Source organism: Tiliqua scincoides, chromosome 1, assembly GCF_035046505.1.
Source record: "Tiliqua scincoides isolate rTilSci1 chromosome 1, rTilSci1.hap2, whole genome shotgun sequence".
Classification (NCBI taxonomy): Eukaryota; Metazoa; Chordata; class Lepidosauria; order Squamata; family Scincidae; genus Tiliqua; species Tiliqua scincoides.
In genome coordinates this window covers 283330535-283343699 of record NC_089821.1, presented here as the reverse complement: position 1 = coordinate 283343699, position 13165 = coordinate 283330535, and the positions used below count along the sequence as shown (strand labels likewise).

Below are 13165 nucleotides of genomic sequence, written 5' to 3'. Positions count from 1 at the left end.
TTTGCTAGTTGGGTTTTCTCTTGCTGACTTTGTCATTGTGCTAATGACATAAGATTGAAAACATGTTTCTGAACTTTGAAGGGGGAAAAGGAACATTGAGATTGCATTGTCTATAACTCGGTATAAATGAGAGTTTGGCATCACTGATGTATTTTTCTGAAATGAATGATAACTGGTGCAGTTTCTGCTATATAGTACATGCACCATCTTTTTTATTTATTTTTACTTATTCTTCTTGATACTTTTCCATTTTGTCTCTGCTGCTCTTACTTAGATGAAGAAAGTATCTGTGAGTGACTGCCATTTTGTTACCACCTTCCTTAGTCCATTCTTGCTGCAGCTGCTTTCTGAGGCTGTTTGTATCTAATCAGGACATGTTTCCACTGGGCTCTTCTGCATTCCTTCCAAGCAGATATTGCCAGGAAGTCACATGCTTACATTAGGATGTCACACCAGACTCTTGTCTTGCCAATTATCCTTTGTGTGTAAAGTCAAGGAGGGACAAGTCCAGAGGATGGTGTTATAGATTTCCAAATCGTTCCTGTCAGGCCTTCTGTTTTGCTGGGCTAGGAGTGAAATTTGCCTTCTCCTGAAATCCTGCAAGTACTGAAAGGGCAGGGATGTGCTGGGTCACAGCTCTGAGTCTTGAGTCAAATCCTGAGTCCTCCTTGACTTGAGTTGTGAACACGTCATAATGGGAGGCCATCGCGACTTGTCCAGAGTCATTTTGACTTGAGTCTGAGTCTTTTAGAGAAATTAGTAAAGTTGCAGAAGCAGCGAAAAAAGCAAGTAAGCACACACACAAAACAGTCACAAGCACACATAAAAGCAAGTCTTGAGTGTATTCGAGTTATGAGTCTCAAGTCATTGGTGCATATGACTCAAGTTTTCCACTGCATCTGGTTGCTTGTCCCTTGCATCTGGCATTCTGAGGTAACCTACTTCTAAAACCAGGAGATTGCATATACCCATCATGGCTTGTAACCTGTGACGGATGTTTCCTCCAGAAATCTGTTCAATCTCCTTTTAAAGGCATTTAGGCTGGACACCATCACCACATGCTATGGCAAGGGAAGGGAATCAGGCACTTACCCTGCTTCTTCCTTGTGATCCCTTTAAATAAAACAGAAAAGGTGGGACACTTTGGGAGTTCTAGCACCTCCTGTTTTGTTGAAAAGGATTGCATGGGGAAGGTAAATGGCTGCATTTTTGTTTGTTTCTGGTTTGTTTTTGTAGGGGCTGCAGCAACAATTCAGGGGCAACATCAGGCAGCAGATCCAGTTGGCTGATCCTGGACTGCACTCTGGGTTCTGCCCTGGGTGTTTTGAACCTTAAGTAAAAGGATGTTTTCCAGGATTGCAGAATATACAGGTGCTGCACTAATTTGAAATAGAGGCTGATCGTTTGTGGCACAACCAGTGGTCCAAGGACATTATTTTTTAAATGATAATAAATGTTATCAATAATAAAGGAATCATAGGAACACACTCAAAATGACCTTCAAAAATAAAAACAATATGGAAATAGTATTACAGTGAAAAACTGTTGCAAACAGTGAAAAACAGTTGCAATGGAAGAAGTAGAAAGGTTGCAAATTATGCATATAAGGACTTATATCCATATAATGTGTTCAAGCACTAATGCAGGTGTCAGGAGAGAAGAGGACCAGAAAGTGAAATGGCACAAACATTTGAACTGCGGAGCTAGTAAACGATAGCCAGGACTGGGGCCTTCTGGCGAAGCTCCCTTCCTTTTTCTCCTGGGGGTGGTGTCATCCTCCTCCGCTTGTCTTTTTCTAATCTTCTTTTGGGGCTTGTGTCATTGCCTAGCTCTTAGTTCTCCAAGTGCTGAATGATTAAAGCCTTCCGCTCACTTACGTATTCCTGCTGTTAGTCTGAACTTGCCAAGGCTTGTGCTGGAGTAGAGACTGAAGCTGCTCCTGCTTTGCTGCATCTGCTTGCACGATGGAGGAGTCAGCAGGATGCCCTGAGAGAGTGCAGGCTCTGCCCGGCAGCATTTCTCTGACCTCGACTCTGTGGGGGAGAATCGGAAACAAGTTAAATGCTGTATGGTGGGGCAGTGCTGGGAGAGAACGAAACTCCGCTGCTTGTCAATCTTATGTGGCTGTTCAGAGGTTTAGAAGCTTTGGAATCAGGACTTGACTAGTTGGGAGGCGGGGAGGGAACTAATGAATATGCAAGCAGGAATGAGATTGATGTTCTTTCTGTTCAGGGCAGTCTTTTGACAAATGTTTGTGCAGAGTACTTGCTGTATCTGAGGTTTCATTGTGTCTGTTTTGCAACCAGTTATATCTTTCTAAGGAACCTCTCTTATTGCACAATCCTATGCATGTTTACTTATTGTAATTGAGGTCAATAGTGCTTGCACTCTAGTCAGTGTCCACAGGACTGCAGCCTTCAAGCTTCTCTTGAAGCTTTTAACAATTGGCCTTTTTAAAAACAATAACATCTTGGCCCAAGTAGGAGATGTATTCCTGCTGAACTTGAACTGCTATAGCTATTATTGTGGCATTATATATTCCTAAGCTGTTTTGTATCCAGAGTTATCTTGGGATTTGGTTTGTGGGTTGTCTGTTGAACCTTGACTACAGAATTCAGCCTTCATTCAGTTGTTGGTAACTGAACAACTGTGTTCAGCCCAATTCTATTCTATGCTGAAACAAGAAAGCCAACTGGCCTGTGCCATATCCAGCACAGGGTAGGAGTTGGCTGCTGTGCAAACAGAGTAAGGGGATTTATTTCCCCTTATCCTATATAGCATGGCAGCCATCCCATAGGGCTACTCAAAATTTGTGGTGCAGATCCAAACAACCTTGTGTAACGCCAAGCTGTCCAGGAGAGCCTTTGGGATATGGCTTAGGTCACCCAGGCTGGTTCCACTACCCTCCTGGTCTGCCCTCCACCCACCCTGAACACCCCTTGTAATTACCCTCCCTTGTTATTGCACTCTTGGCCGGTGCAAACATACCCCTGTCCCAGCACAGGGAGGCTGGCGCGCATCCTGTGCTGGCCTAGCCTGCTTGCAAGGAGGCACAAGTGTGCTCTCCAGCATGTTTGTAACACTCCTGGGCTGGCATAAGGGACTTACATCAACCAAGCGCCTGAATATGATTGTGCGCTTAATAACTTAATACACTATACTGCATACAGGATGCTAACAGGAATACTCTTTTGCTATGAATCTAGAGTGAGAGAAAACAGAGAGTTGCACACCATCATCACCAGATCCACAATCCCCTGCAGCCTCCCTGTCACCATTATGCCTCCGCCTTGCCCTGTTTTGCCCCCTCTCTGCTCCTTTCTGCCCTTCCCCACCCCTCCCACTTCTCCTGTGGACTTCTCCTGCAGATCAAGGCTTCAGTGCGCGGCAGAAGCTGACGATGAGCAGGGGAAGGCTCGAACTTTCCTGCCCATGTCCTGGCAACATGCTACTGAGTATGCTACCAGAAAGTGCTTTATGGTGATTTTTCAGCAGTTAGTGCTGGTGGATCGCTGACTTCACCAGCGCTATTGGGCTGTTGGACTATTAATCAGCAATCTGCTGAACAAAGGATTGACCAGTCATTTTAATAGTGAACACGCCTAAAAACAGGAATTTAAACTTTGCTGTGCATGTATCCTCTCCTTCCCACCTGAAATTATGCTCATGGTGGCCACATATCCAGGGATAGGACATAACTTCTAGGCAAACTTGAGCTTTGCTACTTCTCATTTTACAAATTCAATGCTGATGTGGTAGGTAGATATTAGTAACTTCCCAGAAGTTAAATGGCAATCAGGCTTTGTTTACTGTATGCTGGGCTCACAATTGTCAATGTGAAAGCCCCAGCAGCCACAATAGGTCAACCTGGGCCCATACCAGCAATATTGCTGGCACACGTCTGTGTTGAACCATGCAGGTGGGTCAGGCCGAAGAAGGGCTTCAGGAATTTGGCACACACAGGCACAGCTGATCCTTCCTTCCTCCTGGTCCAATACACCCATCCCCATCAACTCCCCGTTCTGCCCTGTCCCCACCCTGTTCAGCCCCCTCCTTGCCCTCCCCCTGTCCCTACGGTGGGTGTACCTGCTCTGACGGGCCTCTTTAGCTCTGCCAGCACCAACAGGAAGGCTCTGGCCATCCCGCCAGCACACTTGGGCCTTGTGCTGCTGCAGTGGTGTAGCTAGGTGATTTTACACCCAGGGCCCATAAATTTTTGTCACCCCCATACAGCATAATTAATTAATTAATACATTTTTATACCACCCTTCCTCTAAGGAGTTCAGGGTTGTGTGCATGGTTTCTCCCCTTATTTTGTCCTCACAACAACCCTGTGAGGTAAGTGAGACTGAGATATAGTAATAGTCAAGACATGAAATGAACACTAATAATGACCAGAAAGTAAATGCAGTGAGTATTTCCCACAAGCAATGGATGAAATTCTGCATCAAAGGGTATATAACATGATGGTATTATTCCTAAAAGCCACAATTTTGGTCACTAGGGTGTCACCCCCCCCCCCAAAAGGATGTCTCTTTGTTCCGTTTAGAGTTAAGGCAGTGGTTCTCAAACTGTTAGCACTGGGACCCACTTTTCAGAATGACATTCTGTCTGTCATAGCTGGAAGTGACATCATCATGCAAACGGAAATAATTATAAAAAATTAAATTAAAGAAAAACAAATAATTAAAGCCAAGTGAATTTTTCTGTAGCCTGCCTGCAATAACACAAAAAATCAGTTAGATTTTCAGTCCAATCCAATGCCCAGTTCAATTTAAGTTCTTATATTTAAACCACATCACTATCAGGACCCACCTGGCTTTACAAGTCTAAAACAGAAAAAAATTCATCTTAACAGCTGAAGCCTCTGTTTTTATCCTTTTTAGTGGGGGTGTGTGTGCTGCCTTCTGGAGCATTTGTTGAACTCCATTTTCATCAGATCAAGACCATTCTGGTGGCCTCACATTCCCCTTTGCCTGTCCTGATCATGAGCCAAGGCACGTTTGCTTACTCGAGAGTAAACTCGACTGTGTGGCTTTGCTTACATAGGGCTCAATACATTTGTCAGCTTGGAGGGGGACTTCCTTCTTGAGTGTTTTTGGAGGGCTGCATTAATCAAATCAGGACCATTCTGGTGTTGTTGGACTCCTCTTAGCCTGCCCTTTCTGATGCACTAAGGCAAGTTTGCCTACTCATGAGTGAACACACGATATGGCTTGGTTTCACTTTGCATAGGGCTCCATGGATTTTTGTTTTCTGGTCTTTTGGCCATAACTTTTGATAGAATGGAGATATTTCACACTGGTTTTTCATTGCATTCTGCTGTAAATTCTGCATCGAATGGTATATTCCTAAAAACCATAATTTTAGTGATTTTGGTCTCTTGTGGTGTCACCTCCCCAAGGCTGGTACCTCCGGCAGACTGCCCCAGTGGCAGACCTCCCATTCATTTGATGGGGTAAATGCCCTGGGCATGGAGGCTTGTACGCCTTTAGGACCCTGCAAAATCCTCTCTGAGGCTCCTGATGGGGTCAGAAATGGTGCTTCCATTTTTCCAGAAGCACGGTTGAAAGCATTGGGAAAGCCACAGGAAGCTTCCCTGACGCAGCCTGGGGTCGTGCGAGACTCTGTAAGCTTCAGGTAAGTGGGGGGGGTGGATTTGCATGTGGGGAGTTGGTGACATCCCACAGGGGACACCATTGTGGTCCTTTGCCCCAGGGTGTGGGGCTGGGGAGGTCCACCACTGGACCGCCCCCTGCCCTTTGCTAGCTACACCACTGTGCTGCTGCAAAGCACTTTATAGTGATTTTGCGGCAACATGCAGTGACCTTCAGTAGGATTGGGCCATAAATCTGTGTTCTGGAATAAGAGGCCAAGGATTGACTCACTGTCCAAGAAGCTGTGCGGTAGAGAGCATGCTGAACTGTCCAACAGTGTCTTTAAACACACAAGGCCAGGAATCACTATGTCTTTCTCTAATTAGAGATTTTTCTGGGAATAGTACAAATGTCATTTCAGACCTGGGCTCTTGGCCATTAGAACTGCCTGGTGACTTTTCAAGTGGTAGGCCATTGTTTACGTGGATTAATTAAAAGGATGCTGTCAAAGTTCTAGAATACCCCCTCTTGACAAGGATGGTAAATTTCAGGCAGGCCTTAGGTCAGGACACTTTTTCTTTTTTCTTTTTCTTTTTTCTTTTAAAGCAAGAGCCTAATGTTTTATATGTGTAAACACTCTTTGGTTCTCTCCTACTTTTCTCTCCTTTACAGCATCTCTCCTACTTTTCTTCCTAGGCCATTTAGGATGCAGGAGAAACAAAGGCTGACATCTCCACAGCTACCCAGGGAGGAAGGATGGTCAAATCTTACTCATTTCAATATGAATTGGGTATCCAAATTCTTTGAAACAGCTTTGACAATCCCAGCCACAGAAGAGTAATGAAGTTTAGTTTAAATGGTTGACCTTTTATGCTTGGACCTGAGACAACTGGAGTGTCTCTGAATGGTACTGTAGCCAGAGAATACGCTGTATTGTAAAACAGAGGAACAGTTCACACTGAGGTTCCCAAACAATAGTCAAGTTCTGAGGGATTTCTGTCAGGAAAGAGGGTATAGCCCCCAAACTGAGTGTGTGCCTTGAAATCCACATTCCATGTTCTATTTTTATTTATTTATTTATTTATTTTTTTATTTTTTTATTTATTTATTTATTTTCACATTCCATGTTCTAGTTCAGCTTGTATGTACTGATAGAATGGAGATATTTCACTCTGGTTATTTCACTCTCCCCCCCCCTCTCTCTCTCACACAGAGAGAGAGAGAGAGAGAGAGGTTTTCAGTGTTGGTTCCCACTCTTGTTGCTGTTTCTATTTCTATTTATTTTTTTAATATGTATCTTGTGTATGAATTCATAGGCAGGATTCCATGGTCTTGTTATAACTTATTCATATTATGGGGATGAAATACAATAGTCAAGAACCTGTTTACTGCAAGAAGAGACACAATTTCAATGCAGGGCACATCAACAGTTCCTGCAAAACTAGGGTTTCAGTCCTATGCACACTTAATTGGGAATAAATACCACTGAATTCTGTAAGACCTGCTTCTGAGTTGACATACATAGGACTGTAAGAGGAAAATCTGTTAATAGGGTTGAAGTTAAAATCAGTGGGGACATTTCTAGACATCTGGAATTTTTCCTTAAATGGAAGGAGTGATTTTGGAAATATCGGGCAGGTGAATTTGTACTGAACCTGGAAAATCATAATGCATCTTCTCAGTATTATTATTATTAACAGTATTTATATACCACTTTTCAACTAAAAGTTCACAAAGCGGTTTACAGAGAAAAATCAAATAACTAAATGGCTCCCTGTCCCAAAAGGGCTCACAATCTAAAAAAATGCAAATGAATACCAGCAGACAGCCACTAGAACAGACAGTGCCGGGGTGAGGTGGGCCAGTTACTCTCCCCCTGCTAAAAAAGGAGCACCCACTTGAAAAAGTGCCTCTTACCCAATTAGCAGGGGTAGGAAAAATTTAGTTGTAAAAGTGAGTCACCTTGTCTGTACAGCAAGCATCTCTGGTCCAGTTCCTCCTTCCTGCCCATCCTGTCTTCTTTGTGATTTTTTCTGTTTCCTGAAAGTGGGACATAGCTGAGAAATCTTCCTGGGCGCCTGTGCAACTACTAGAGGGCAACTACTAGAGTCTGACCCAATTGAGTCTGTCCCCAGAGGAAAGGGTCCAGGAGGGGTTGTGCATGCCCCATGGGGCCCAATTCCCAAAGGAGTTGGTACTTTTGATCTTGAGTAAGAATCGCTCTGAGGCAGCATTTCCCAGTAACAAAACTAGCTTTATTGAATACAGATCACAGGACAAAAAACTAAGAATTTAATAGAACTTATGCTTCTCTGCACATACACTAGATTGCATTACACTTCAGGGCAGAGAGGTAATTGTTGGTCTTAAGGAGAAGAGACAATGTTAGGGCTGATCCTTGGCTTGCTTCTTGAGGAAGAAAAAGGCTTTAAGGAGTCCTCCTGACAAGTCTGGGTAGATCTGTCATTTGCTTTTTGGCCATCTCAGATTCTCTGGTCCTGTCCTAGCCCAGCCTCTGATGGTGAGCGTTGGTCTGCTTGTTGGTGAGGGCTGGAATTTCCCTGCTGAATAGGCAGGGGTATTTTGACTGCAATTTCCCTTTCTCCTCACTCTTGAAACACGTGGAAGTCTGGATAGGAGTTTTGCAGAGGGTCCTTGTTTCTGCAACACGAATGGTCCCTTGTTCCATCAACTTACAGGTAGAATTGCAAGGTTCATTTTTTGTGGTCACGCCTGTCCATTGTCTTGCTTCCTTGTCTCAATTAATTTCACCTTGACTAACTCTTGCTTCACAGAGAAGGACCGCTGGCTAGAGTTATCAGACCATATGAACCCCAACCACACACATAAAGTGTGCCACACTTTCTCAAAACAGCTCAGGGCTATGGAAACTGCAACATCTACAGTCTGGTTACCGAAAGTAGCAACATTCTTACAGATGGGGGGAGGATAGATACTAACATTAAGGGTGCAATTCTACCCTGTGCTGGAACAGGCAATCCAAGAGGCTTGCGCTGTATCCAGCGCAGGATAGGGGCCCAAAGCAGCTCAGCCAGAGGTAGGGAGAAACTTTTCCCCTTACCGCCGGGTAAGGCACGCTGGCCCCTATGGGTTTCCTTGTACCTGCACCATGTCCTGAGGTCACAAGTCTGAGAACAGTGCAGTGACTTGAAGCCGCTCCAAACTCCCTGAGAACGGGGGTTGGGATCCAGCATAAGTGCTGGATCCCAGCCCCACCTCCTGCTCCCCACCCACCTGCTCCTGGGGCCACCCACCCTTCCATGCCCCAGAATGCCTCCCTCCCACCTCCTCCCTGCTCACCGCAGAGCCTTGCATTGGCCCAGCTGTGCTGACACAAGCTCGCTGCCTCCATTGGTGTGGAGGCTTGTGTTAGCCTCCACAGGCCAGCTGCGCACAGCCTTGCTGACTCCCGAGGAGGTGCAAACGTGCCTTATAGCACATTTGTGACCCTCCTGGGCCAGTGTAAGGGACTTGTGCCAGCCCAAGGGTGCCTATGGATTAGGCGCCTAATCAGGTCTACTAATAAGGTCTATCAGAAGTAAGTCCTATTGTGTTTAATGGGACTTACTCCCAGGAAAGTGAGGATAGGATTGCAACCTTTGTCTATAATCAATATACATTGATGACAATATGCTAAGCATCCTAAATTCTCAAGCACTGAGCAGTGATTCTATGAAACCACTTCTGAGCAGAGGTCTATTAGCTTGTTCCCATTTCAGTGAGTGAACTTCCTGGTGGTTACTTGTCTTGGTTATGAAATCAAGTTGGCTTCTGAAGCATTGTGACCTTGCTCATACTCTCAGAGTTTACTGCTCTAGCTGATGTGCTGTAATTAGGAGTGTACATACACTGTGTGGTGATTTGGGTGCAAAGTTACTGAACCGTAGCTTCCAATAATTGCTGAAGAATTTGAGTGTGGTGACTTTCTGAACACAGGAATGCTTCAAATAGGATGGGACAGCTCCTAACCAACCCTCACCTCAAGCTCTGTGTGAAGTAACAAAACATGTGATCATATATTTAATCTACCTTTTCAATTATTGACCACATCTTTCAAAAGACAGCAAAACCACCTTGTTTTATGTCTCAGATTTGGCATCTCTTCTCCCATGTTTTAGTTCATGCCTTACTTGCACAATAAGCTCAACCTAATAGTTACTGTTGGCAGGGATGTTAAATTCATATTTGTTTAGATTCCTAATATGATTCAGAAGAAGCAGCCTGATCACCTTGGCAACGCAGTGAAGCAAATGAAGGGGCTTAAGAATTCGACAAAAGAAATTGCCCTCAGCTGTCCAGCTGTGGTTCCAAAACTGGGCAACCTCTTCTTACTGGCTCCCCTGGGTGATACTATCTTGAATAATGCAAGGTCTCTCACGATTCAAGATGGTGGTTTCCAGGAGAGCCAGGTGTTCGAGCTGCCACTACAGGACTCAGTGATTACTGAGCACTGTGACTGCAGGAAGTTTGGGAACTGCTTGAGCTGAGGTTGTGGGTGTGAACAGATGTAACATAGTTTGAGCAGTGGAGCCACTCTGGAAGCCAGGCATGGCATCATTTTAATGAATCATTTTCTCTTCACAACTGAGCTCAAGAAAAATCAGTTCTGCAAGTTTACAATAGAAGCCAGCATCTATGATAGCACCAACCCTCCTCTTCCTCTAATCCCCAGCATATTTTTACAACTTTTGGAATGGTGCTTTTTAATTTAAAAGACTACAAATCACCATTTAAATGAATAAGGGCACAATCCTAACCCCTTATGTCAGTGTTTCCAGCACTGGCACAGCAGTGCCAATGGGACATGTGCTGCATCCTGCTGTTTAGTGTCACTCACAGAGGCCTCCTCAAAGTAAGGGAATGTTTGTTCCCTTTCCTCAGAGCTGCATTGCCCTTATGTCAGTGCTGGAAAGCACTGACGTAAGGGGTTAGGATTGTGCCCTAATATGCCTGCAGTGTTTAATTAAAAAGTGGGACAGCCCATTGTAAGCATTGGGGTGGTTTAGGGGAGTGGCAAGTCTGATGCCTAAACTAGCATTTGATTTGCTGGTTAATGTGCCTATCATTAGCACTGAAAAAGCACTAAAGAAGGTGAAGAGAAATCTATGACAACTCCTGTTTTACTATTAGGTCTGTACATAATATGCACCCTGTCTCAGTTTACATCTATAAGTGTTGGAGTTTGGAGGGTAGATATATGGGTAAACAAGCAGTTGTCCTTCATCTGTACTCACTTTTACCTTTATTTCGTCAGCTGTATGTGACCCTCCATGCCAGAACAAAGGATCGTGCAGTCGCCCTCAGCTCTGCGTTTGCCGTTCAGGTTTCCGAGGTTCTCGATGTGAAGAGGTGATTCCAGAACAAGAGTATCATCCCCCTGGCCTTGCGGCTGCTCTACATCCCCCAGCAGGCTCCCTTCCAAAGAGAATGAGCAATGCAGAGAAAGAAAGCTCACTAAGAGGGGGGCAACCACATCCTGCTCAAAAGCTACCAATGGGGTAAGTTGCCCCCAGTTACACAGAAGAGCTGTTATTCTCTTTGCAAATGAAAATTAAAAAGTAGAAAAGCAGGAGATGAGATGATTCTGACCTGGATTCCAAGCAGACAAGGAGGGGGGAGGAGAGGGAAGGAGGCACACAAAATGCAGAAGAACATTGGTTCAAGAAGTTTTTCCTATCTAGGCAATGGAAGCTGATAAGGCCAGTTCTATCCTCTGTCCATTGCCTGGATAGAATTATGTCACCCCACAGCTTTTCCTGGACTCATGCACATTTTTCATTTCATCCCATCCTCCCCAGTAGTACTTGGAAGGGAAAGGCACCTTTTTTTTGGGGGGGGGGGGAGGTGTCAGTAGACAGAATAATTGAATTGGGTTGCATATTTGCATCTTTGTCATATGCTTGAATGTCTTTCTTAGTACTCTTAACTATACCCCGAATCAAGGTTCTGGTTATTAACCCTGCAGTCCTGCACACAGTTGGTTATGACTGTATTGTGGAATGTATAATTCTAGCAATTTAGTGAAGAAGCTGGTGACAACCATAGAGATGGGGGGGATCTCATTTTGTTGTTGATTTGAAGCAGAGCAGCTTTATCATTCTCATAACTATGGAGAAAACGAGAAAATGTAGTCTTAGTGACTGTTAAAGACAGAAATCTGAAGAAGGAACAAAGAGTCTTGTAGCACCTTAAAGCACAATCCTCCGCAGTGCACAGGTCAGTGCACTGCCTGCTGTGGTGGTGCTAGCAGTTGCAAAAGTGCAGTAAAACACTTCATGACTGCATAGTGCTTGTTGCACACCTGCACTGGCTAGTGCACACCGGCAGAAGGAGCAATGTGCGCCGGATAAGGTAAGATCTACACTGAGCAGCGCAGAGGTGGAATGGGGCAGGGAGAGGGTGGGGAGGGGTGCAATGGAGTCTGGGTAGGCAGATTAGGCCCAGCAGGGGGTGGAATTGGTGGCATCTGTGCATGTCGAATCTAATCCCCCCTCCTGGACCAGATTGCTGACATGGTTCCACTTGGACTTGTGCCAGCTACTTAGCTCATGCAGGTCTGAGTAGACCTATTATGGCAGCGGGGGCTTTCCCCAGTGCAAGGTGACAAATGTCCCCTTACCTTGAGGAGACCTCCAGCCTTCCAACTTCCCCCATAGGATGCAGCACAGCCCATGCTGGCCCTGCTGCATCAGTGCAGGGGTGGTGGTGGGTAGGATTGGACTGTAACAAGTTCATTACAGTACAAGCTTTTGTAGACTACAGATGTGTGAAGTATTGTCCCACATTACATAACTATAATCTGTAGTTGTATCCCCCATTGTATATACATGGATGTAGAGAAAAAGAAATTGTAAACAGTGAGGCCAGTAAGATCTTTTTAAATTTTTGTTGCAACAAACTATGCTGTACTAAACAAGCACAACTGTGGGGTGAGCGTCCAGTGGTTGTTAAAAGGAGATGGATCAAATATGCCCACTCAGTTCACATTTTTGTCCTTCCCCACAACTGCCTCTTTTTCTTTTGTTTCCATTTGTATTGTTTGTCTAGCATCCCAGTGTCCCAACATGCCTTTCTGGACTGGACAAATGTACAGTATGATAATTGTAAAATATGCTTCACTGCAGAATTTGATGCTTTTGTCAGCATTCTTGTAGTATGAACATACATTTCCATTACTCCAATCACTAAAAGGAAATATAAATTCTGCAAAAATAAAAAAACACATTTTGCAGCTAGAATAACCTTGCCATATAAGGTAGTTATAACAAATTGAATAATATGGCTTTTCAGGTCTTGTATTTGGTGAATGATTCCTTCTCTGGGCTCTAGAACTTCTTAGGATGGACTTCTTCTCCCCAATAACTACCATCCTACCCACAGTTAGGTGGTTGAAATCCTATTGAAGTCAGTAGAATTTAAGCAGCCTGTATACAGAGTTGTGGCCAACGTCTTTAATGACAGGAGAAATGTGAGTCTTTGAGTAAAATTGTGAAGCTTCCAAAAGAGTGTGTCCCTTTGTGATCTGGAACAGGATCAGAACAAGCTTT

The 13165-nt window shown here is 44.5% G+C and overlaps 1 protein-coding gene across 4 annotated transcripts in view; it reads left to right on the top strand.

The window, feature by feature from the left end:
- Positions 1-13165, top strand: part of LTBP2 (latent transforming growth factor beta binding protein 2) — a 157807-nt gene that overhangs the window by 21134 nt on the left and 123508 nt on the right. For all 4 annotated transcript variants that reach the window (XM_066627033.1, XM_066627013.1, XM_066627023.1 and 1 more), the window contains one exon: positions 10873-11116. In XM_066627033.1, the coding sequence (XP_066483130.1) occupies positions 10873-11116 (244 nt within the window). The remainder of the gene's footprint in view (positions 1-10872; positions 11117-13165) is intronic.